The sequence below is a fragment of the Dicentrarchus labrax genome, unplaced genomic scaffold (genome assembly GCF_905237075.1).
Source record: "Dicentrarchus labrax unplaced genomic scaffold, dlabrax2021, whole genome shotgun sequence".
In the NCBI taxonomy this organism is placed as follows: Eukaryota; Metazoa; Chordata; class Actinopteri; family Moronidae; genus Dicentrarchus; species Dicentrarchus labrax.
In genome coordinates, this window is record NW_026136720.1 from 32,902,426 (window position 1) to 32,929,695 (window position 27,270).

At 38.5% G+C, this 27,270-nt stretch overlaps 1 protein-coding gene and 1 long non-coding RNA gene across 7 annotated transcripts in view; one reads left to right on the plus strand and one right to left on the minus strand.

Moving 5' to 3' along the window:
- Positions 1–26,863, minus strand: capn1b (calpain 1, (mu/I) large subunit b). The gene is made up of 21 exons (XM_051382751.1): positions 26,624–26,863; positions 21,635–21,704; positions 18,353–18,471; positions 18,112–18,245; positions 14,479–14,659; positions 14,304–14,387; positions 14,147–14,232; positions 13,553–13,627; positions 13,308–13,468; positions 13,024–13,193; positions 9,234–9,245; positions 7,895–8,106; positions 7,772–7,811; positions 7,535–7,600; positions 7,253–7,310; positions 5,819–5,883; positions 4,842–4,910; positions 4,629–4,707; positions 4,436–4,549; positions 4,203–4,261; positions 1–871 (listed from the first exon to the last, which is right to left on the minus strand). The coding sequence occupies exons 1-21, from the start codon at positions 26,861–26,863 to the stop codon at positions 845–847; spliced, it is 2,121 nt and encodes a 706-aa protein (XP_051238711.1). The 3' UTR covers positions 1–844.
- LOC127353485 (uncharacterized) overlaps positions 1,207–27,270 on the plus strand; it is a 33,761-nt gene continuing 7,697 nt past the window's right edge. The window contains exons 1-3 of one of the 6 annotated variants that reach the window (XR_007881293.1): positions 1,207–1,506; positions 1,557–1,660; positions 1,765–1,895. This is a non-coding gene — a long non-coding RNA (uncharacterized LOC127353485). The remainder of the gene's footprint in view (positions 1,507–1,556; positions 1,661–1,764; positions 1,896–27,270) is intronic. The other 5 variants (XR_007881288.1, XR_007881289.1, XR_007881291.1 and 2 more) reach the window with 5 other exon arrangements.

Sequence of the window (27,270 nt, forward strand, 5' to 3'; positions counted from 1 at the left end):
CTTGTTCTGTTTCCTTTAATAACATGAAGCATCGGTTACATCAGCGTCTGTTTGACCAAGCTGAACCTGAATGCCTCCACCTGCTGAGGCATTCACTGTCCCTCAGTCCTCAGAGCTCTGACACAGAGGCGACAGGCAGCAGCTCGTCAATAAATACATCACTAAATAAAGTGGTCATAATGTTTGAGCTGGAGCGCCCCCTATCTGCAGCCAGCAGCCAGTGCATAAATAAAGCAGCTGCAGTACTTTCAATATGTAGTACTGTCAATATGTACTGTCAATATGTTATACTGTCAATATGTACTGTCAATATGTTATACTGTCAATATGTACTGTCAATATGTAGTACTGTCAATATGAACTATCAATATGTACTGTCAATCTGTACTGTCAATATGTTATACTGTCAATATGTACTGTCAATATGTTATACTGTCAATATGTACTGTCAATCTGTACTGTCAATATGTACTGTCAATATGTACTGTCAATCTGTACTGTCAATATGTACTGTCAATATGTAGTACTGTCAATATGTACTATCAATATGTAGTACTGTCAATATGTACTGTCAATATGTACTGTCAATATGTACTGTCAATATGTACTGTCAATATGAACTATCAATATGTACTGTCAATATGTAGTACTGTCAATATGTACTGTCAATATGTAGTACTGTAATAATGATGATAAGAGATGAAGATACAGTACTAATGCGGTACTACTACATTAGTACTGTATTACTACTACAGTGTGAACAGCTGCAGTGTTACAGTCGGGTTGGTAGTTTGGGCTCCTGTTGGAAGCACTTTGAAGTTCACGTTATTCTTCTTGTTCTTCTTTAGCCACACATGGTCACATAGAGCCACTGAAGAAGAGGAGGAGGAAAAACACAAATCAGTTTGTTAAAAGAATAAATACTTTTTAAAGGACTTTTTACACTGATAATAAACATGTACTCAAGTACTGTAATTCTGAGGTACTTTATACTCTCTAATCTGGTTAGGCCCGTTTGGTTGCACGCTCACAACAGCTACATTAACAGTTAGCGGAGTTGAAGTAGAGCCGGACGACGTCAGACAATATTAATAAAATAATAAGATAATAAAGTTGTGTGTTTGTACAGTGATAATAAAGTTGTGTGTTTGTACAGTGTTAATAAAGTTATGTTTGTACAGTGATAATAAAGTTGTGTGTTTGTACAGTGATAATAAAGTTGTGTGTTTGTACAGTGTTAATAAAGTTGTGTTTGTACAGTGTTAATAAAGTTGTGTTTGTACAGTGTTAATAAAGTTGTGTGTTTGTACAGTGTTAATAAAGTTGTGTTTGTACAGTGTTAATAAAGTTGTGTTTGTACAGTGTTAATAAAGTTGTGTGTTTGTACAGTGTTAATAAAGTTGTGTTTGTACAGTGTTAATAAAGTTGTGTTTGTACAGTGTTAATAAAGTTGTGTGTTTGTACAGTGATAATAAAGTTGTGTGTTTGTACAGTGTTAATAAAGTTGTGTGTCTGTACAGTGTTAATAAAGTTATGTTTGTACAGTGATAATACAGTTGTGTTTGTACAGTGATAATAAAGTTGTGTGTTTGTACAGTGTTAATAAAGTTGTGTTTGTACAGTGATAATAAAGTTGTGTTTGTACAGTGATAATAAAGTTGTGTGTTTGTACAGTGTTAATAAAGTTGTGTTTGTACAGCGATAATAAAGTTGTGTGTTTGTACAGTGTTAATAAAGTTGTGTGTTTGTACAGTGATAATAAAGTTGTGTTTGTACAGTGTTAATAAAGTTGTGTTTGTACAGTGATAATAAAGTTGTGTGTTTGTACAGTGTTAATAAAGTTGTGTGTCTGTACAGTGTTAATAAAGTTGTGTTTGTACAGTGATAATAAAGTTGTGTGTTTGTACAGTGTTAATAAAGTTGTGTTTGTACAGTGATAATAAAGTTGTGTTTGTACAGTGATGATAAAGTTGTGTGTTTGTACAGTGATAATAAAGTTGTGTGTTTGTACAGTGTTAATAAAGTTGTGTTTGTACAGTGTTAATAAAGTTGTGTGTTTGTAAAGTGTTAATAAAGTTGTGTGTTTCTACAGTGATAATAAAGTTGTGTTTGTACAGTGTTAATAAAGTTGTGTTTTGTACAGTGATAATAAAGTTGTGTGTTTGTACAGTGATAATAAAGTTGTGTGTTTGTACAGTGATAATAAAGTTGTGTTTGTACAGTGTTAATAAAGTTGTGTGTTTGTACAGTGATAATAAAGTTGTGTGTTTGTACAGTGATAATAAAGTTGTGTGTTTGTACAGTGATAATAAAGTTGTGTGTTTGTACAGTGATAATAAAGTTGTGTTTGTACAGTGTTAATAAAGTTGTGTGTTTGTACAGTGATAATAAAGTTGTGTGTTTGTACAGTGATAATAAAATTGTGTGTTTGTACAGTGATAATACTACAGTTAGTCATGGAGTTCCACAAGGTTCTGTACTTGGACCAATACTATTTACTTTATATATGCTCCCTTTAGGCAACATTATTAGGAATCACTCCATTAACTTTCACTGTTATGCAGATGATACGCAGTTATATCTATCGATTAAGCCCGATGAAATTAATCAATTATCTAAATTACAAACATGTCTTAAGGACATAAAATCCTGGATGAGCTGCAATTTTCTGATGTTAAACTCAGAAAAAAACTAAATTCTTGTTCTTGGCCCCAAAAACCTTAGAGACTCACTGTCTAAAGATATAGTTACTCGAGATGGCATTACCTCGGCCTCTAGCACCACTGTCAGGAATCTTGGAGTTATTTTTGATCAGGATTTGTCATTTAATTCCCACATAAAACAAACCTTCAGGACTGCCTTCTTTCATTTACGTAATATTACAAAAATTAGACACATCCTATCACAGACAGATGCAGAAAAACTAATCCATGCATTTGTTACTTCAAGGCTGGATTACTGCAACTCTTTATTATCAGGTTGCCCCAATAAGTCCATTAAAACGCTCCAATTAATTCAGAACGCTGCAGCACGAGTACTGACAGGAACTAGAAAAAGAGATCACATCTCTCCTGTACTAGCTTCTCTGCATTGGCTCCCTGTAAAATGTAGAATAGAATTTAAAATCCTCCTCCTCACCTACAAAGCTCTTCATGGTCAGGCCCCTTCATATCTTAAAGAGCTCATAGTACCCTATTACCCCTTTAGAACACTACGTTCTCTGAATGCTGGGCTACTTGTGGTTCCTATAGTCTCTAAAAGTAGAACAGGAGCCAGAGCCTTCAGTTACCAAGCTCCTCTCCTGTGGAACCAGCTTCCAGTTGTGGTTCGGGAGGCAGACACCCTCACCACATTCAAGAGTAGGCTTAAGACATTCCTCTTTGATAAAGCTTATAGTTAGGGCTGGATCAGGTGAGTCCTGAACCATCCCTTAGTTATGCTGCTATAGGCCTAGACTATTGGGGGATTTCCCATGTTGCACTGAGCTCCTCTCTTCCTCTCTCTTTCTGCACTCATTCGTGTCCCATTAATGCATGTTACTAACTTCACTTCTTCCCAGAGTTCTTGTGCTTTCTCGTCTCGCAGGTTCTTATCGATCCTGGTGGAGCCCCTTGCCATGGTCCTGCTAGATTGCCATTGCCAATACTGTGGTTGCTGTACACATGTCTGTCTGTCTGTCTGTCTCTCTCTCTCTGTCTCTCTCTCTCTCTCTCTCTCACCCCAACTCGTCGAGACAGACGACCACCCACCTAGAGCCGAAGGATCTGTCCTAGGTTTCTGCCTTTTAACAGGCAGTTTTTCCTTGCCCTTGTCGCCAAGTGCTTGCTCATGGTGGTACTGTTGGGTCTCTGTAAATGTTATAAAGAGTTCGGTCTAGACCTGCTCTATTTGAAAAGTGTCCTGAGATAACTTCTGTTATGAATTGGCGCTATACAAATAAAATTTTTATTGAATTGAATTGAATAATAAAGTTGTGTTTGTACAGTGATAATAAAGTTGTGTTTGTACAGTAATAAAGTTGTGTTTGTACAGTGATAATAAAATTGTGTGTTTGTACAGTGATAATAAAGTTGCGTGTTTGTATTTATTTAAAGTGAAAACACTTATTATTATAAACTATGAAAGTTATTTAATAGGTTTTTTAATAAAACAGATATGTTTATTCCAGAGCATTTGGTTAAAGTTGGATTTGTGTTTCGTACCTCGATGATGTTCAACTCTGCAATTCCTGTCTTTTTTCGGTCCAGCTCCTGGAACGCCTCTGAGAGAAACACCACGAGAGGACAAACATTTCAAACCTTTCACTACAACGTGAAACCTTACAGACCATTACATATTACATATTACATATTACAAATTACGTATATGTAAAATAAATCTGAACAGGAAGAGCATCCTATCAGTGACTCGTCCACATGTTCAGAGCTGTACGTACTGAACATGGCCTCCAGTTTGACCAGACAGCAGGTGAAGTTGTCGAAGTCAATGATCTCGTTGTCAGCGAAGCGAGCGACCAGCATCTGATATAACTTGTTGTTCAGTTTGAACCCTGAGGACAGTCGTCTCATTAGTTCAGAACAACCCAGACGTATCATTAACGCTGTCACATCAAGATCAGCCAGACTTACCGCCATTTTCCAACGCCAGACGCATTTCGTAGGAGCTCATACAACCTGATTTATCCAGATCGAACTCCCTGAAGATCCCCTGCAGTAATCAGATGAGATCAATGAACAATCTACAATCCTCTGTCACTGCTTTACGCAAGGCTGTTAGCCACCAAGCTAAGCTAACTTTAATAACTTGTTATTAAACAAAGCAGTGGAGTAAACAGAACTCACCAGCCACTTCCTGATCTTGTTCCAGAGGACCTGAAACTCCAGCAGACCGAGCCGAGCGCTGCCGTCTTTCTGAGCTCAAGTCAAGGTCAACGCAACAAACAGAGAGAGAGAGATGATGATGACAATGACAACAGCCACACTGATGAGGGACAATGAGCAATAATAACAATAATATCAGTGATATTAGCAATGGCAGTCAAGCAGGACCATGGCAGGAGGCTCCACCAGGATCCATGAAAACCTGCAAGACAAGAAAGCACAAGAACTCCGGGGAAGAAGTGAAGTTAGTAACATGCATTAATGGAACATGAATGAGTGCAGAAAGAAAGAGGAAGAGAGGAGCTCAGTGCACCATGGGAAATCCCCCGATAGTCTAGGCCTATAGCAGCATAACTAAGGGATGGTTCAGGACTCACCTGATCCAGCCCTAACTATAAGCTTTATCAAAGAGGAATGTCTTAAGCCTACTCTTGAATGTGGTGAGGGTGTCTGCCTCCCGAACCACAACTGGAAGCTGGTTCCACAGGAGAGGAGCTTGGTAACTGAAGGCTCTGGCTCCTGTTCTACTTTTAGAGACTGTAGGAACCACAAGTAGCCCAGCATTCAGAGAACGTAGTGTTCTAGAGGGGTAATAGGGTACTATGAGCTCTTTAAGATATGAAGGGGCCTGACCATGAAGAGCTTTATAGGTGAGGAGGAGGATTTTAATTTATATTATAAATTTTACAGGGAGCCAATGCAGAGAAGCTAGTACAGGAGAGATGTGATCTCTTTTCCTAGTTCCTGTCAGTATATCAATCTATATACTGATCAGCAGTGAGCCTCCATCAACCATCCTGAAGACTGACCGTCAGTTTTTTTTCAGTTCTTTCAGAGACCTTCTGTTATTTAAATAAACAACAGAACCAGCAGAACCAACACAACCAACACAACCAACACAACCAGCAGAACCAACCGAATCAGCAGAGTGAGGATACGTCCATGAGGCTGACCATGGCTCTGCAGGACTCCATACTGAATCCGTCAGTCTGCAGGTCTCTGTCTGTAAACAACCAGAGGAACACACCCTGCTAGTTCATTTCATCTTCTTCATGTTCATCATCATCAGTCACTACTATTCGTGTAGTTGTTGCTACTGTTGTTGCTGTGCAACTGTCTGTCTGTGTCTCTCTGTCTGTCTGTCTGTCTCTCTCACTCTCTGTCTCTCTCTCTGTCTTTCTGTCTGTCTGTCTCTCTCTCTCTCTGTCTCTCTCTCTCTCTCTCTCTCTCACCCACCTAGAGCCGAAGGGTCTGTCCTAGGTTTCTGCCTCTTAAAAGTTTCTCCTTGCCCTTGTCTCCAAGGTCTTGCTCATGGTGGTACTGTTGGGTCTCTGTATATAATGTTATAAGGAGTTCAGTCTAGACCTGCTCTATTTGAAAAGTGTCCTGAGATAACTTCTGTTATAATTTTGCTCTATACAAATAAAACTGAATTGAATTAAATTGAATTGATTTATGGAGCGAAGCCTGCAAGCTACTTCAGGCAGGTCAACTTGAGCTGCGCTGATTACCCACATGACATGCCTTATTCCATAATCACTAACCAAGCGTACCCTTCCAATCTGGCGGTCTATTTAAACTGCACAATTTCCCAGCTCTCCCTCTGCTCTGTCAATGCCGCTGTTGCCCTGCATCCGTATTGCTGCTGCTGCGCTGTAAGCTATTGCTGCCTGCTGTTCTGTAAGCCCCACCACCACCCCGGCATCTACCTGTAGGCTCCGACAGGGGGTTAAGGTATTTGCTCATCACTCCCCAATATCTCTATGTAAACATATCTGCGGGGAGTGATGAGGTCGGAGCCTAGACGCCAAAATCGAAATATGCTATACTGCTGTAATAAACATTCCAAACGTGAGTTGGCTGACTGAAATGGATTTATTGATTTGTGATTGATTGTTGTCATGTTGGACCAGAACTGCCTGCTTTGGTTAAAAGATAAAATACGTTAGAATGATTAAATATTCATTATTCACCATGAAACAGAGCTGAGAGAAGGACGACCAGATTTATAGATCAGATCAATTATATCAAACTCAATATACGATCAATAATGAACTGTGTGTGAATAAACATGATTCATGTTTTGTCCCAAAAACAACCTGCATCATTTTAATTTAATGTGTTCACGTCAGTGGATGACAACATGACAACAGAAGTCAGTGAGGGTCAGTCCCTGTGATCAATGAGTCTGATGTACTGCAGGGAACCGACAGCAGTTCATCAATAATCACATTCTATCCCTCAGCCTTGTGTTGGTGCTGGAACAGAACCAGAACAGATCTGTGTATTTCTACAGGAAATGTGGACTTTACTGAGGAACCCGGTTCTGTTCAGTTTCATTCAGAGTTTACTCTTAGTCTCGTTCCACTTACGTTTGGAGACGATTCTGTTGAGGATGGTCCTGAGCTCTCGTACTGAGATCTCCATGTCCTAAAGAGACACAACACTTCTATACATATATATACACACATATTGATCAGCACTAACACACTGATTATTGATTATTGGTATTATCCATTGAGGATCTGAGCCACTTTGACAAGAACCACATTGTGATGGACGACTGGGTCAGAACATCTCCAAACCTGCAGCTACTGTAATTGATCAATATATCAGTCTATATACTCTTATTGATTGAGCAGTGGGGAACTCACGTCTCCAGACAACTGAGCGAACATGGACCTGAAGGAATCGTCTATGTCGCTCTCTGAGATTTGCTCCTGCAGAGAAGAACAGGAAGCACCTGAGGTCAAAGGTCAGCAGTTAGGTAGCATTAAGCTGCCATACGAAGATGTTTTTAAAGTAATGATGATGACCAATATGTCAGTTTGTGATCATATCAGTCAAACTTCTCCCAATGAGTAAATATTACATAATAAACATCTTTTTACCTCTTCATCAAAGTTGGCCACCACGTCATCGTCCATCTCCCTGCAGAGTCTCTCACAGATCAATATCATTCATATACAAACATATACAAACATATACAAACATATGTCATCTGACACACTCACGCCGTCTCCGACTGTTTCTCAGTAAACACCCTCAGAACGAAGTCAGCCTCCTTGGAGGGTTCGAAGGTCGACGGGACGATAAGGTACTCTCCCGGCGGGAGGCGGAGCCTGTTGCTCACCTCTCGCAGGTTGATGAAGGTCTCTGAGCGAGCGCAGGAGGAGTGACGTAGGAAGAAGTCCTTCTTCATGTGGACACTGGGACAGCCTCGGTACTGCCGGACAGACAGATCAGTGTGTGTGTGTGTGTGTGTGTGTGTGAGTCAGTGTGAGTCAGTGTGTGTGAGTCAGTGTGAGTCAGTGTGTGTGTGTGTGTGTGTGTGCCAGTGTGAGTCAGTGTGTGTGTGTGTGTGTGTGTGAGTCAGTGTGTGTGTGTGTGTGTGAGTCAGTGTGTGTGTGTGTGGTAGTCAGTGTGAGTCAGTGTGAGGGAGTCAGTGAGTGTGTGTGTGTGTGTGTGTGTGTGTGTGAGTGTGTGTGTGTGTGTGTGTCAGTGTGTGTGTGGTAGTCAGTGTGAGTCAGTGTGAGGGAGTCAGTGAGTGTGTGTGTGTGTGTGTGTGTGTGTGAGTGTGTGTGTGTGTGTGTGAGTCAGTGTGTGTGTGAGTCAGTGTGAATCAGTGTGTGTGAGTCAGTGTGAGTGAGTCAGTGTGTGTATAGTGTATATATATAATGACAGCGTTTAGTCTGTGTGTTATTAATGGAGTCTGCTAACGGCTACAAACGACCGACACCCACAACAAAACACAGAGTCCAAAACAAAGTCCAAAGTCAAAGCTAACATTACTGCTAAGCCTGTGGAACATGTTGTTAGCTTCCCCAGCTAACGTAAGCTTCCCCAGCTAAAGTGAAACATGATACTAACTGATGTATTCTGACAAACGGTGCTGATGTTAGCCAACAATAAATGATGTAGCGGTACAAAGCTAACGATAGCTACTATCTACTAGCCAAGAGCGATGTGAGGCAGGGGCATCCAGCAGCTAACTGTAGCTAAGCTAACTGGGGTTGTCCGGCTGGCTGTGTCTGGGCTGCGTGGTGTGGGTCTGCCGTTGGTTGCTTCGTGGTGTTGGCTGATGGGTGATTTGTAAACAGCAAGCTAGCTAGAAGCATGGAGCTAAGGGTCCAAATAAGATATAGGAACATTGCAGATAGTAACGTTATTCTACATATGATTGTCGGTTGTTTTACAGCGTTCAGTGTTTGTCACTGTTGGCCAACACCCAGGATGATGCAACAGGACGCTGACTGCAGTTCACTTACAGTTACATATAGGAGCTTTAAATTAAATGTACTGATCTGATATACTAGTTTAATTGGTTCCAAACCAGACTGATGACTGACTCACCTCCTCAGGAATCTGTGAATGAGAAAAAACACAAAGAAGAAAAGTCACATTTATAAAACCATGTTAATTTCAAAGGACGAGCTCTGTGTTACAACCATTGACAGTGTATATAATGACTGTATATATAATGACAGTATATATAATGACAGTATATAATGACAGTATATAATAACAGTATATATAATGACAGTATATAATGACAGTATATAATGACAGTATATATAATGACAGTATATATAATGACAGTGTATATAATAACAGTATATATAATGACAGTATATATAATGACAGTATATAATGACAGTATATATAATGACAGTATATAATAACAGTATATATAATGACAGTGTATATAATAACAGTATATATAATGACAGTATATAATGACAGTATATATAACTAGAAAATTCCTAAAGAAATTTTGATTGTGCCTTGCTCTGGCCCATACATTACTGACACTGCCGAGTAGTTTACAGTACAATGAGGGGAGACACCTGTGTTTAATTTGGCGTACGTGTGATCCATTAACAACCACATATTTTAATGACAAATCTTGTTTTTTCCATCTATTCCCACGGTCTCCTCCCACTGATATAGTGAGGCTGGTAACGAGTTGATGCGACGAAGTCGGTCAAAAAGTTGGTATTTATGTATTATATTGATGCCGAATTAACAAGAAGACTGTTGAGATATGATGAGTTTTTTTTCTTGTGTTTCTACAGTTATGTGCTAGCTAGCCTTCTAATACCGTCTTCTACCTTCTAATTATCTTTGCTAGCTAGCTAGAGCTAGCACACATAAACACATTAACCAAAGCTAGCGCTTAACTACGCGCTAAACGCTAGCTTTGGTTAATGTGTTTAATTGTATTATGCTCCTGAAGGAGTGCTAATGTAAATTAAGGAACAGCTCATAGCAGGGTAACATATTTAAAGTGCATTGCACTTATTTTGTGTTAATATTAAAATCATTCAGCTTTAAATTGTTTGCTTGTTAGCCACCTTCTAATTATCTTTAGCTAGCACTCCTCTGTAGCTAGCTATGTGTGTGTGTTCACAGGCAGGCCCTTGTTGTCGTGGCAACCAGGGGAGACCACAGCACTTGAGACTCTTGAGAGAGACAGAAACATTTAAAATGAATCCCCTCGAACCCATGGCCAGGAACGACCGAAATGAAAACCGAAAAGACCGTGAGCATCGTCATCTTGTTGACTATAGCACTGCCGAGTTTCAGTGGCTAAAGTTAAAAAATGTGACCTCAGGAGATTGAGAAAGAAGAGGTTCAACAAGCTCCTTTAAACATTTCTCCTCTACATTTTAACATGGGAGTAGATGGGGCCGTGAGAGGGCGCATCAGTGCGTCTCCCGCCAAAACTATTTGTCTGACAGCTTCAGCAGTGGTATCACTGCGACACCAACGGATTTACCTACGTTTCTATCTATAAATTATTTCTGTAGAGTGACATTTGAGGCCTTGAGAGCAGTTTACAAATTTATTTTTTGTCAAATGTTTCGCTCTCCTCACACTCCAGCGATGATGTCACGCACTCTGGCAGTTGAAGATTCTAGCAATACACACCCATGCATTTTTTGGACCGGTTTTTGGCGATTTATCGGCAAACTGTTTGGCGAAACGCTTAGAAAAGTCATAGCACTAATGCCCTCACTGAGCCGCACGTTTTGATACCTTTTTTGTGTACGTGCGACCAAAACTGCGGGAGGAGAAGCGCGCCAAAAAACGTACAGAAGAATAAAATATTATAAGTATGGGGAAGAGTAGTATTGTGCTTTTCAAGGCACAATAATGACAGTATATATAATGACTGTATATAATGACAGTATATATAATGACTGTATATATAATGACTGTATATAATGACTGTATATATAATGACAGTATATATAATGACTGTATATAATGACTGTATATATAATGACTGTATATAATGACAGTATATATAATGACAGTATATATAATGACTGTATATAATGACAGTATATATAATGACTGTATATATAATGACTGTATATAATGACAGTATATATAATGACTGTATATATAATGACTGTATATAATGACAGTATATATAATGACTGTATATAATGACTGTATATATAATGACTCTATATAATGACAGGATATATAATGACTGTATATATAATGACAGTATATAATGACAGTATATATAATGACTGTATATAATGACTGTATATATAATGACTGTATATAATGACTGTATATATAATGACTGTATATATAATGACTGTATATAATGACTGTATATATAATGACTGTATATAATGACAGTATATATAATGACTGTATATAATGACTGTATATATAATGACTGTATATAATGACTGTATATATAATGACTGTATATATAATGACTGTATATAATGACTGTATATATAATGACAGTATATATAATGACTGTATATAATGACTGTATATATAATGACTGTATATAATGACTGTATATATAATGACAGTATATATAATGACAGTATATATAATGACTGTATATATAATGACAGTATATAATGACAGTATATATAATGACAGTATATAATGACAGTATATATAATGACTGTATATATAATGACAGTATATAATGACTGTATATATAATGACAGTATATAATGACAGTATATATAATGACTGTATATATAATGACAGTATATAATGACTGTATATATAATGACTGTATATAATGACAGTATATATAATGACAGTATATAATGACAGTATATATAATGACTGTATATATAATGACAGTATATAATGACAGTATATATAATGACTGTATATAAAATGACAGTATATAATGACAGTATATATAATGACTGTATATAATGACTGTATATATAATGACAGTATATATAATGACTGTATATATAATGACAGTATATAATGACAGTATATATAATGACTGTATATATAATGACAGTATATAATGACAGTATATATAATGACAGTATATAATGACAGTATATATAATGACAGTATATAATGACAGTATATATAATGACTGTATATATAATGACAGTATATAATGACTGTATATATAATGACAGTATATAATGACTGCATATATAATGACTGTATATAATGACAGTATATAATGACAGTATATAATGACTGTATATATAATGACAGTATATAATGACAGTATATAATGACAGTATATAATGACTGTATATATAATGACAGTATATAATGACTGTATATATAATGACAGTATATAATGACTGCATATATAATGACTGTATATAATGACAGTATATAATAACAGTATATATAATGACTGTATATATAATGACAGTATATAATGACAGTATATATAATGACTGTATATATAATGACAGTATATAATGGCAGTATATATAATGACAGTATATGATAGCAGTATATATAATGACTGTATATATAATGACAGTATATAATGGCAGTATATATAATGACAGTATATGATAGCAGTATATATAATGAAAAAAGCACTTTTCAAGCCAGCTAGATAACGACAGGACCAAGGGTGTTAATGAGTGGTTGCTAGGGTGTTAATGAGTGGTTGCTAGGGTGTTAATAAGTGGTTGCTAAGGTAATTGCGGTAGTAAAGCTCTTGCTAACGTGTTCCGGGTGGATGTTATGCGGTTGCATGGTAATCAGTATTAGATAGTTGCTATGGAGACTCTGGGTGGTTGTACTATTACTGTGTAGCAGAGACAGTATTATCACACTGTTATTGACCCCCATTAAAGGAGCGCTGTGTTTACATTTGACCTCTGACCTCATAGATGGCGAAGCCGATGGTGTGTACGTCTTGGCCATGGCGGCGGTAGCGGCGGCGGTCTTTCTGCATTAGAGCCACCAGGAAGCTGCAGGCGGCCTCGTCGTCATCGGGGTCGTCGTCCTCCTCCAGCAGACAGATCTTATACTGAGGATTGATCCAGAACGTGTCTGCAGGGAGGCAGCAGAGCATCATGGGATATGTAGTCATTGTAGAGAGAACCCAGATTGATCATCTTTATTGTTATATTAATTATCTTTATTCATATATTGATTATCACTCACTGGGATGGTTCCTGCAGCCTCCAGCAGTGCTTCCTCTCCTCCAGCCACCCTCAAACATCGTCGTGTTCCAGAAACTGGTGGAGTCCTCACTGAGGGCGTCCGGGGTCAGATTACAGATCTCCAGTCTGGAGAACTGATGTAAAAACTCAGAGAAGGACATCCTGAGAGACAGACACACAGACTGTTGTTTTTTATTGTCTTTTTCCTTTAAATAAACCCTGATGAACTTTCCAGCAGAAACCTACCAGAACTCTCCATCCTCCATCTTACAGAGCATCTCGTCTTTCTCTGCAGCGTCGATGGAGCTCCACTCTGAGCAACTGACACAACCAGAACACACACATTCACATTATTCACTATGTTCACGTTGTTCACTTTATTCACATTATTTACATTATTCACGTTGTTCACTTTATTCACTTTGTTCACATTATTCACGTTATTCACGTTGTTCACTTTGTTCACATTATTCACGTTATTCACGTTGTTCACGTTATTCACGTTATTCACGTTGTTCACGTTGTTCACATTATTTACATTATTTACGTTGTTCACTTAGTTCACGTTCACTGTGTTCACGCTATTTACGTCATTTACGTTATTCACGTTATTTACGTTATTTACGTTATTTACGTCTTTCACGTTATCTAGTTATTTGCGTTATTCACGGTGTTGTTCACGTTATTCAAGTTGTTCTGGTTGTTCTGGTTGTTCACATTGTTCTGGTTGTTCACTATGTTCACGGTGTTCACGTTGTTCGCGTTGTTCACGTTGTTCACATTGTTCACATTTTCAGTGTCCATTCTTATAAAGTAAAAAGTATAAAGTAAAGCACTGACTTGTCGCTCCAGCGTCCGGTCCACTCCACCTGACCCCAGGGGTTCCTGATACGGATCAGACGCTCTGTCCGGCCACGGCGCTCCACCTGCAGAGAGGACCACAGACATTAGAAACCCAACTCAAAGGCCGGACCGATGCAGTCTGATGTGAGCTCACCTGTTTGAGTCCGGTGACAGAGTAGGCGTGGCCTTTAACCAGCTTCTTGAAGGTGACCGCCTCCATGTCGAAGGCACTGGTGATCTGAGGACGGAGACAGTGAACACATCACAGACCTGTTACTGGTTCTGTTGGAGAATACTGTTAGTGAGGATGGTCTGAGAGTGAGACTGACATCTATGGAGCAGCCCAGCAGAGAGCCTCTCTCCAGAGCTTTGCTGATGATACGATAAAGATCTCTTTCTTTTGCTTTCTTCAGCTCATTCAGCTCATACATCTCCGCCACGCCACCCGTAAAGTCCTCGAAACCTTCAGTGGTGCTGCCACCGGATAACGCCTCGTACGAGCCGTTCAACCTCAAAACACACAGTAAATAATCAGTAAACACACGCTAAATAATCAGAAAACACACGCTAAATAATCAGAAAACACACGCTAAATAATTAGTAAACAATCAGTAAACACAGTAAATAATCAGTAAACATGGTAAATAATCAGTAAACACATGCTAAATAATCAGTAAACAATCAGTAAACATGGTAAATAATCAGTAAACACATGCTAAATAATCAGTAAACAATCAGTAAACACGGTAAATAATCAGTAAACACACGTTAAATAATCAGTAAACAATCAGTAAACACAGTAAATAATCAGTAAACACGCTAAATAATCAGTAAACACATGCTAAATAATCAGTAAACAATCAGTAAACACGGTAAATAATCAGTAAACACACGTTAAATAATCAGTAAACAATCAGTAAACACACAGTAAATAATCAGTAAACACGCTAAATAATCAGTAGTAAATAATCCGAAAACACGCTAAATAATCAGTAAATAATCAGTAAACACATGCTAAATAATCAGTAAACAATCAGTAAACACACAGTAAATAATCCGAAAACAAGCTAAATAATCAGTAAATAATCAGTAAACACATGCTAAATAATTAGGAAACAATCAGTAAACACACAATAAATAATCAGTAAACACACACTAAATAATCAGTAAACAATCAGTAAACACACAGTAAATAATCAGTAAACACACGCTAAATAATAAGAAAACACGCGCTAAATAATCAGTAAACAATCAGTAAACACAGTAAATAATCAGTAAACACGGTAAATAATCAGTAAACACACGTTAAATAATCAGTAAACACATGCTAAATAATCAGTAAACAATCAGTAAACACGATAAATAATCAGTAAACACACGTTAAATAATCAGTAAACAATCAGTAAACACACAGTAAACACATGCTAAATAATCAGTAAACAATCAGTAAACACGATAAATAATCAGTAAACACACGTTAAATAATCAGTAAACAATCAGTAAACACACAGTAAATAATCCGAAAACAAGCTAAATAATCAGTAGTAAATAATCCGAAAACACGCTAAATAATCAGTAAATAATCAGTAAACACATGCTAAATAATCAGTAAACAATCAGTAAACACACAGTAAATAATCCGAAAACAAGCTAAATAATCAGTAAATAATCAGTAAACACATGCTAAATAATTAGGAAACAATCAGTAAACACACAATAAATAATCAGTAAACACACACTAAATAATCAGTAAACAATCAGTAAACACACAGTAAATAATCAGTAAACACACGCTAAATAATCAGAAAACACGCGCTAAATAATCAGTAAACAATCAGTAAACACAGTAAATAATCAGTAAACACATGCTAAATAATCGTACATGCTAAATAATCAGTAAACAATCAGTAAACACGATAAATAATCAGTAAACACACGTTAAATAATCAGTAAACAATCAGTAAACACACAGTAAACACATGCTAAATAATCAGTAAACAATCAGTAAACACGATAAATAATCAGTAAACACACGTTAAATAATCAGTAAACAATCAGTAAACACACAGTAAATAATCAGTAAACACACGCTAAATAATCAGAAAACACGCACTAAATAATCAGTAAACAATCAGTAAACACAGTAAATTAATCAGTAAACACGGTAAATAATCAGTAAACACACGTTAAATAATCAGTAAACACATGTTAAATAATCAGTAAACAATCAGTAAACACAGTAAATAATCAGTAAACAATCAGTAAACACAGTAAATAATCAGTAAACACGGTAAATAATCAGTAAACACATGCTAAATAATCAGTAAACAATCAGTAAACACGATAAATAATCAGTAAACACACGTTAAATAATCAGTAAACAATCAGTAAACACACAGTAAATAATCAGTAAACACACGCTAAATAATCAGTAAACACATGTTAAATAATCAGTAAACAATCAGTAAACACAGTAAATAATCAGTAAACAATCAGTAAACACAGTAAATAATCAGTAAACACGGTAAATAATCAGTAAACACACGTTAAATAATCAGTAAACACATGCTAAATAATCAGTAAACAATCAGTAAACACGATAAATAATCAGTAAACACACGTTAAATAATCAGTAAACAATCAGTAAACACACAGTAAATAATCAGTAAACACACGCTAAATAATCAGTAAACAATCAGTAAACACACAGTAAATAATCAGAAAACACGCTAAATAATCAGTAAATAATCAGTAAACACACAATAAATAATCAGTAAACACACGCTAAATAATCAGTAAACGCACGCTAAATAATCAGTGAACAATCAGTAAACACAGTAAATAATCAGTAAACACACGCTAAATAATCAGTAAACGCACAGTAAGTAATCAGTAAACACACGGTAAATAAACAGTAAACACACGCTAAATAATCAGTAAACACAAGGTAAACAATCAGTAAACACACGCTAAATAAACAGTAAACACACGCTAAATAATCAGTAAACACACGGTAATTAAACAGTAAACACACGCTAAATAATCAGTAAACACGGTAAACAATCAGTAAACACACGCTAAATAATCAGTAAATCACGCTAAATACATAGTAAACACACGCTAAATAATCAGTAAACACACGCTAAATAATCAGTAAACACACAGTAAATAATCAGTAAACACACGTAATTAAACAGTAAACACACGGTAAATAATCAGTAAACACAAGGTAATTAAACAGTAAACACACGCTAAATAATCAGTATACACACGGTAAATAAACAGTAAACACACACTAAATAAACAGGTAGCACAGTCTGAAACTGAATTATCTATCAAGCATGCATCAGTTCAATAAATGTAACTCTTGTGCAACATTCATATTAATATTCTGAAGAGCTGATACAGAAAAACAGGAGGAGAGAGAGAGAGCAACAAACTACAACAACCCGGTTCAACACCAGTGAGAGATACAGCAAAAATAATTAATATTTCTAATTGCCAGCAGTTAAACAATAACCTATAGGAAAGGTAGGGGGCGCTGCAGCATCCTCACTTTCTGTGCTGATGAGCACAGCCGAACCAGGACCGAATACAGCATGTGATGCTGATGGAGGACAGTTTGGCACCCCAGGAGTCTGCTAACGTTATTGTGGAGCTACACTCCGCTCTGGCAGACTGCTATATACTACTATACATATGTCTTTTTTATTTTTTAACCATCTTCAAAATGTGGTTGTCTTTTCAACATAGATAAGCCTAGCATAGCATATCAAAGTACAGGAAAAGAGGAAGGTGACCGAGGTTTGCTCAATTGTGATTGGAGCACAGAGCAAAAGGGGAAGTGGCTTAAGAAGGGTCAAAGAGGTGAATATCAGAGCTACTAACCCTGTGGATTTCTGTGTAAACACACTGATCTGATCTACTTTAGAGTCTGAATGTCAGCGGGTGGATGATCTTACTTGGCGTAGGCTTTCTCCAGCAGGGCGCTCCAGAACTCGCTTCCTTCAGCCGAGTGGACGAACAGCAGCTCTCCTTCTTTAACTGGCAGGCGGTCGTCGATCACCACGTTCACCCACTCCCCGAACTGCCAGAACTACAGATACACAGACAGTGAGCTAGTTGGACTGTAGTTATATGATTGTTCCGTGTCACACAAGTTCCTTGAACACATCATGAACAGGTGAGTGGGCGTGGTCTCACCTGGAAGTGGAAGATTCCGGCGTATTGGTGGCTGAAGCTCTGACCCTGAGGAACCACACGATGCAGTAGCCGTTCATTCAGAGTCAGAGAGCCGATAGCAGCTAGCAGCCAGCAGTCTCCTGAAGAACAACGAGAGAACATACAGAGTTCTTACAGAGTCCTTACAGAGAACATAAAGAGGACATACAGAGTTCTTACAGAGAACATTAGGGGTGCACGATAATTATCGGGCCGATAGTTATCGGGCCAATAACAGGAAATGATTATTCGATAAGTCCGATATCATGACGAATAGCCCTGATAACATATATAATTTTGTCAGCACGGCATTGCCCCACTCCCACTATGAGACCTGTATGGCCTGCAGTGAATGCTGCGTTCAAGTGCAATGGCATAATCAGAAAAATTCTTTCTGACTTGGAAAATTCAAGAATACCCCCTCGGAAAAGAACTCGTAAACTCAGTCATAATTTTGGTAGTTGCTGACTTGAATTGATATCCACAGTATTTTTCTACATGTTACACATAAACAATAGAAACATGAACTTAAAAAGGCAGAAAGAACGACTATCAAACGTGGGAACAGGGAATTTCCGTCACACCATGAATGCAGCACAGCGTGCTTACGTTTGATAACAGACAACATGGCGTCGATTGTGTGGGACTTTTTCAAAGTTTCTGAAGAAGACAGGTCGCTTTTTATTTGTAACAAATGTTCCAAGCAAGTTCCACGAGGAGGTAAAAGTAGCACGAGCTTCAATACGTCAAACCTGATAAGTCACCTGAAACATAGCCATCGCTTCGACGGAGTTTTGAAAGCATATGAGGATGGAAATGATGGCACTTGACGACCAGCCCGGCACTTTTCTCGCCAGATTAATCACTTGGAGCCACGATTTACATTGCCGAGCCGCCACTACTTTTCTGATGTGTGCCTTCCAGCCAAGTATGATGCGATCGATCACCATATATATATATATATATATATATTTTTTTTTTTCTTTGAACTTCTGGAATGCACTTTTTCAGTTTGTAATCCCAATGCATGTATTTGCATCAGTTCAAGGGTCCTTTATTTTTTTTGAGAGGCTCGCCAATATCTCCATTTAAAGAGTCAAAAGTGTTTTTGGGTTTGTTCATAGTATTAATGTCATGATCTTAGGTCATGATCATATATATATGTATATGTGTGTGTGTGTTATCGGTTATTGGTATCGGTATCGGCCCTTAGGAGCTGAAAGTTATCGGTTATCGGTTTTAAAAAAAAGTTATCGTGCATCCCTAGAGAACATAAAGAGGACAAACAGGGAGTGATGAGTTATAAGAAAGCATAGCACATTGTTGTTAAGACTAAGAAAAGAGGGGATGTTGTGTTAAGTAGTAATTGTTCTGTCCTACATTATACCACAAGGTGGTGCTGTGAGCACACGATAGGAAAACTACAGGAAGTGCTGAGTATCATTGTTACCTTGCTTCTTTCTACACTGAAACACGACAAAGCTCCTACAGAGCCGCTCTGAGCACTGACTGTGTGCTACAGCAACTGTTCTGCATGTTTCCACACACTGTCCATTAAAACGATGATTACGTTCGTTATCCTGACACAGGGTCATTATTTCCAGATAAAAGCACCGTCAAGTACTTGTGCTGATGATCAGGTCTCTGGTTGGAGGATCAGACTTCCTGTTTGTTAATGTGCAGACTCCATTATCCCGAACAGACACTCTGATGGTCTGTGGGGACACACTAATGCTAGGCTAAAAGCTAACATCAACAACAACATTAGCTGCTTTTACATTAAGTTGCTAATGTTTCCAGCTAATGCAGTTTCCTTCCATTCAGGGATCAATCATCTGATCAATACGAGGTCAGAAGTGATGGGCTAAGTGCTGCCTTCAGGTGCTCCTCGTAAAATCTACATCTAGACTATCTAAAACTTAAAGCTGATTTATTTTAGTTTCTTCCAGCTTTGTGTGTTCGTCTTTTTTTCCCCAAAACAACCGTCAAAAGTCTCTATCTTTAATTATTTCTCATTTTCAAATTCACAAATCAGTCTGTTTCTGTGTTTTTATCATCATGAGATCTTTAATTTATGTTATTCCACCAATAACAATAATTCTCAACATATGATGTCACAGAGTACTGTGAGCTGTGATATCAGTAGCGTCCAGCATGCGGACTCTACCCTGCAGTGCATGCTGGGAGCACAGACGGTATGTGTCTGTGTATGAATCATTGATTTCTATATTGGCTGTAACCAACAATCAATAAATCCTCTGGTATGTATCTATTGATGATCTGGTCTGAAACCAGTCTCTGATCCAGAGTCAGCAGGAGGCCGTAATCAAACAGAAGGACTTCCTTCACAAACAACAAAGAGACTTTAATGTTTCCTGAAGCAGGAAGTTGTGTGTCCCTCTCAGGCTGTTAACAGGCTGCTGCTGCCTGCAGACACAGCACAGGCCTGAAAACACCCATAGCACCTTTAAATCTACCTATCAATCAAATCTAATCAATAAAGCACAGAGGCCTTTAAACAGCCACAGCACAAGGCTGAAAAATATACCTATCAATCTATCAATCTATCTACCTATTGATATTCAATTCAATTCAATTTTATTTGTAAACACTTTTCAAATAGAGCAGGTCTAGACCGAACTCTTTAAAACATTATTTACAGAGACCCAACAGTACCACCATGAGCAAGACCTTGGAGACAAGGGCAAGGAAAAACTGCCTGTTAAAAGGCAGAAACCTAGGACAGATCCTTCGGCTCTAGGTGGGTGGTCGTCTGTCTCGACCAGTTGGGGTGAGAGAGAGAGAGACAGACAGACAGACAGACGGATAGGTGCACAGCAACAACAGTATTGGTAATGGCAATCTAGCAGGACCATGGCAGGAGGCTCCACCAGGATCGATAAGAACCTGCGAGACGAGAAAGCACAAGAACTCCGGGGAAGAAGTGAAGTTAGTAACATGCATTAATGGAACATAAATGAGTGCAGAAAGAGAGAGGAAGAGAGGAGCTCAGTGCACCATGGGAAATCCTGGAAAAGGATAAAGAAGTGCCAATTAAGGGAACAACTTCTTTAAGCAGCCTAGTTGGGATCGGGTCTAATAGACAGGTTGATGGCTTTGATGTAGAAATGATTGAAGTTGACTGATTAAGTTTACATTAGCAAAAAAAGATAGATAGATAGATAGATAGATAGATAGATAGATAGATAGATAGATAGATAGATAGATAGATAGATAGAGAGATAGAGACACAGAGTGACTTACCCAGCGCTCCCTGACAGATGTCCGTCCTGGTGGCTCCGCCCACAATGAACTGAGGGTTCTGTGTCAGCTCCTGAAACAGCCAATCAGAAACAGCCGTATGTCTTACATCACTTTACAGCAGAGCTCTCAGACACAGCACAGAGACAGCTCTGGTTAAAGTTAATAATGACCTTCTGATTGCTTCTGACAATGGACTTGTCTCTGTACTTGTATTATTAGATCTTAGTGCTGCATTTGACACCATTGACCATAATATTCTTTTACAGAGACTTGAGCATCAAATTGGTATTAAAGGAACCGCACTAAGCTGGTTTAAGTCATATTTATCAGATCAGTTTGTACACGTTAATGATGAATCTTCCATAAATACTCCAGTTAGTCATGGAGTTCCACAAGGTTCTGTACTTGGACCAATACTATTTACTTTATATATGCTCCCTTAGGCAACATTATCAGGAATCGCTCCATTAACTTTCATTGCTAAGCAGATGATACGCAGTTATATCTATCAATCAAGCCCGATGAAATTAATCAGTTATCTAAATTAAAGACATGTCTTAAGGACATAAAAAACTGGATGAGCTGCAATTTTCTGTTATCTTTGATCAGGACATGTCCTTCAATTCCCACATAAAGCAAACCTGCAGGAGCCTCATGTACTAAGACTTGCGTGGATTTCCTACAAGAATGTGGCGTACACTGAAAGAGTGAAAGTTCCGTATGCACAAAAATATTCAGATGTATCAAAACGTGCGTACGCAGAATCCCACGCACATTGTCTTTGTACATCACAATCAACGTGAAATTGAGCGCACATGCACGAGCACAATGCTCCACCCTGTCCCCTCCCTCAAATACACCGATCTGAATATGCTAATTAGTATAAATAGGCCTAGATAGTGCTGTCTTTAGGAAAATGGCAAAAGCCAGGAAAAAATTTAATTTTACGGAGTGTGAATTGGAGGTGCTGCTGACGGAGGTAGAGCCCAAAAATAAAAAAATATTTTGCAAGGCACAGGCAGTAAACTCGGTAGGGTCGGAGAACCGCACCACAGCGGAGTTGAAAAAGAAGTGGTCAGATATGAAGACAGATCTGCCCATCACCAGAGCCTTCAGGCCACAGGTGGTGGAGTCCCTGTATTACGGTAGACTGATATACTGTACTGCTGTATTGTGAAAGGGTTACGGTACGTACAAAACATGACGTCACCACGCTCCCAGTGAGCGCTAGTTGTGTGTGAGCCATGCCGATGAGACGGCGGCACATCGGTCCGCACTTCATTGTTAACTTAAATAAATATGCCAAGAGGCTAAAGATAATTCGAGTGTGTTCTACTTCCTCCATACGCAGTAGAGGACTGCGCGCTGCAGTAAATAACCCCTTAACACAAATAATCTGCAAATGATTTAAAATTGTGTAATTGCTTGATTTAATTCAATTCAATTTTATTTGTATAGCGCCAATTCATAACAGAAGTTATCTCAGGACACTTTTCAAATAGAGTAGGTCTAGACCGAACTCTTTAAAACATTATTTACAGAGACCCAACAGTACCACCATGAGCAAGCACTTAGCGACAAGGGCAGGGAAAAAATGCCTGTTGAAAGGCAGAAACCTAGGACAGATCCTTCGGCTCTAGGTGGGTGGTCGTCTGCCTCGACCAGTTGGGGTGAGAGAGAGAGAGAGAGAGAGAGAGAGAGAGAGAGAGAGAGACAGACAGACAGACAGACAGACAGGTGCACAGCAACAACAGTATTGGCAATGGCAATCTAGCAGGACCATGGCAGGAGGCTCCACCAGGATCGATAAGAACCTGCGAGACGAGAAAGCACAAGAACTCCGGGGAAGAAGTGAAGTTAGTAACATGCATTAATGGAACATGAATGAGTGCAGAAAGAGAGAGGAAGAGAGGAGCTCAGTGCACCATGGGAAATCCCCCGATAGTCTAGGCCTATAGCAGCATAACTAAGGGATGGTTCAGGACTCACCTGATCCAGCCCTAACTATAAGCTTTATCAAAGAGGAATGTCTTAAGCTTACTCTTGAATGTGGTGAGGGTGTCTGCCTCCCGAACCACAACTGGAAGCTGGTTCCACAGGAGAGGAGCTTGGTAACTGAAGGCTCTGGCTCCAGTTCTACTTTTAGAGACTATAGGAACCACAAGTAGCCCAGCATTCAGAGAACACAGTGTTCTAGTGGGGTAATAGGGTACTATGAGCTCTTTAAGATATGAAGGGGCCTGACCATGAAGAGCTTTATAGGTGAGGAGGAGGATTTTAAATTCTATTCTACATTTTGCAGGGAGCCAATGCAGTGAAGCTAGTACAGGAGAGATGTGATCTCTTTTTCTAGTTGCTGTCAGTACTCGTGCTGCAGCGTTCTGAATTAATTGGAGCGTTTTAATGGACTTATTGGGGCAACCTGATAATAAAGAGTTGCAGTAATCCAGCCTTGAAGTAACAAATGCATGGATTAGTTTTTCTGCATCTGTCTGTGATAGTATGTGTCTAATTTTTGTAATATTACGTAAACAAAAGAAGGCAGTCCTAGAGGTCTTCTTCATGTGGGAGTTAAAAGACAAATCCAGATCAAAGATAACTCCAAGATTCCTGACAGTGGTGCTAGAGGCCAAGGTAATGCCATCTAGAGTAACTATATCTTTAGACAGTGAGTCTCTAAGGTTTTTGGGGCCAAGAACAAGAATTTCGTTTTTTTCTGAGTTTAACATCAGAAAATTGCAGCACATCCAGGATTTTATGTCCTTAAGACATGTTTGTAATTTAGATAATTGATTAATTTCATCGGGCTTGATCGATAGATATAACTGCGTATCATCTGCAGTGAAAGTTAATGGAGTGATTCCTAATAATGTTGCCTAAAGGAGTATAAAGTTCGCTTTCTGATAATTGTATTAATTCATGTTTGAATGCACTAGGATCTAATAGAGATAACATCTCTCCTGTATCATCTGCATTGCTCCTAAAGTTAATGGAGTTGATTCCTAATAATGTTGCCTAAAGGGAGCATATATAAAGTAAATAGCATTGGTTCCAAGTACAGAACCTTGTGGAACTCCATGACTAGACTGTAGTATTTATTGAAGCATTCATTCGTTTAATGCATGTTACAAACTCCACTTCTTCCCGGGGTTTTTTGGTTTTTTCTGCGAGGAGTAGCCTCCTGCCATGGTCCTCTTGACTGCCATTCCAATATGTTGTTACTGTAAACCAGTTGTCTGTCTGCGCTCTCTCTCTCTCTCTCTCTCTCTCCCCCCCCCCCCTACAAAAAAAACCCCACCCACCACAAGGTTTCCTTTAATCGCCAATTTGATGCTCATGGTGGTATGTTGGGTCTCTGTAATTAATGTTAAATAGATCATGGTCAGACCTGCTATTTGAAAAGTGTCTGAATAACTTCTGTTATGCATTGGCACTAAATGATGAATTGAACTAATAATACAAGTACAGAGACAAGTCCATTGTCAGAAGCAATCAGAAGGTCATTATTAACTTTAACCAGAGTTGTCTCTGTGCTATGATGAACTCTAAATCCTGACTGAAAATCCTTAAATAAACTATTGTTATGTAGAAAGTCACACAACTCTTTGGCGACTACTCTCTCCAGAATCTTAGAGAGGAAGGGGAGGTTAGAGATTGGTCTATAGTTGACTAAAACCCCTGGGTCAAGAGTGGGCTTTTTAAGAAGGGGTTTAATTAAAGCTACTTTAAAGGACTGTGGTACATATCCTGATAATAAAGAAAGATTAATCATATCCAGTAAAGAAGTGCCAATTCAGGGAACAACTTCTTTACGCAGCCTAGTTGGGATTGGATCTAATAGACAGGTTGATGGCTTTGATGAGGAAATGATTGAAGTTAACTGATGAAGATCGATAGCAGAAAAACAGTCTAAATATATATCTAAGTTTACATTAGCAAAAGTCCCTGAACTTGGAGAGCCACTGATAACTGTTGATGGCAGTTGGTGATTAATTTTCTCTCTAATAGTAATAATTTTATTATAGAAGAAGCTCATGAAGTCATTGCTACTTAAGTTTATGGGGATATGTGGCTCAATAGAGCTGTGACTCTCTGTCAGCCTGGCTACAGTGCTGAAGAGGAACCTAGGGTTGTTCTTATTTTCTTCTATTAGTGCTGAGTAATAGGCTCCTCTGGCATTACGGAGGGCCTTTCTATAAGTTTTAAGATTATTTTGCCAAATTGAGCGATATTCTGATAATTTGGAAGAGCGCCATTTCCTTTCAGATTTCCTAGCTATTTGTGTTAACTGGCGGGTTTGGTGGTTGTACCACGGTGCTAATCTCCTATGTTTTAATAATTTCCTTTTTATAGGAGCGATAGAGTCTAATGTTGATCGTAGTGAGCCTGTAGCACTATCAACAAGATTATCAATTTCAAAGGGACTAAAGTTGTTATAGGACTCTGTTAAATTCAGACATGGCATTGAATTAAACACTGAAGGAATCTCCTCCTTAAATTTAGCTACAGCACTGTCAGATAAACATCTGCTGTAGGAAGTTTTGCCTAATGGCTTATAATCTAATAGTATGAATTCAAAAGTTATTAAATAATGGTCAGATAGGAAAGGATTATGTGGGAAGATTATTAAATGTTCAGTATCAATGCCATATGATAAAACAAGGTCAAGAGTGTGATTAAAACAATGAGTTGGTTTATTTACACCCTGACAGAAGCTAATTGAGCCGCTGTCACCAAGCGCTTGCTCATGGTGGGAACTGTTGGGTCTCTGTAAAGATTGCTATAAGGAGTTCGGTCTAGACCTGCTCTATTTGAAAAGTGTCCTGAGATCATTTCTGTTATTAATTGGCGCTATATAAATAAAACTGAACTGAATTGAACTGAACATACATACACAGACATATCAGCTGTTTCTACTTCCTGTTGGTCTGTGGGTCATGTTAGCTTTAGCCTCAGCCTAGCCATGCTATCACGACCTAGCGTCCTTACCGTGGGTCTCTTCCACTCCACCCCTCTGGTCTTGGCAGTGAACGGCCCCAGTTCCTTGAAGCCCAGTGAGGCCGGTTCTGCGGGGAACATCGGGTCCTCGAACAGAGTCCCGTTCTGCAGACAGTCCTCTTTGAGGGCCTGGAAGTCCTGGTTCTGGTAGCGCACGGCCTGCTGGACCGAGCCCAGACCTCCAGCCTTCTGCCGGTCCTTCTGGATCCGCCCGGATACCCCTCCAAACATCCTGATCCACAACAGACCAGAATCAGATCAGCTACTCTCAACAACAACCAATCAAAGTTTATACACTGTTTAATGATGATAGATAATTGATTGAATCAACTACATATAGTGAGCCTAAATGAATCCATGTGGATGTTGACAATGACAGCCTTAGTAACGCATTTATCTCATTAATAGACTCAATAGGCTTCTGTCAGAGTGCAAATAAACCCACTCATTGTTTTAATCACACTCTTGACCTTGTTCTATCATATGGCATTGATATTGAACACTTAATAGTCTTCCCACATAATCCTTTCCTATCTGACCATTATTTAATAACTTTTGAATTTCTGTTATTAGATTATAAGCCATTTGGCAAAACTTCCTAAAGCAGATGTCTATCTGACAGTGCTGTAGCTAAATTT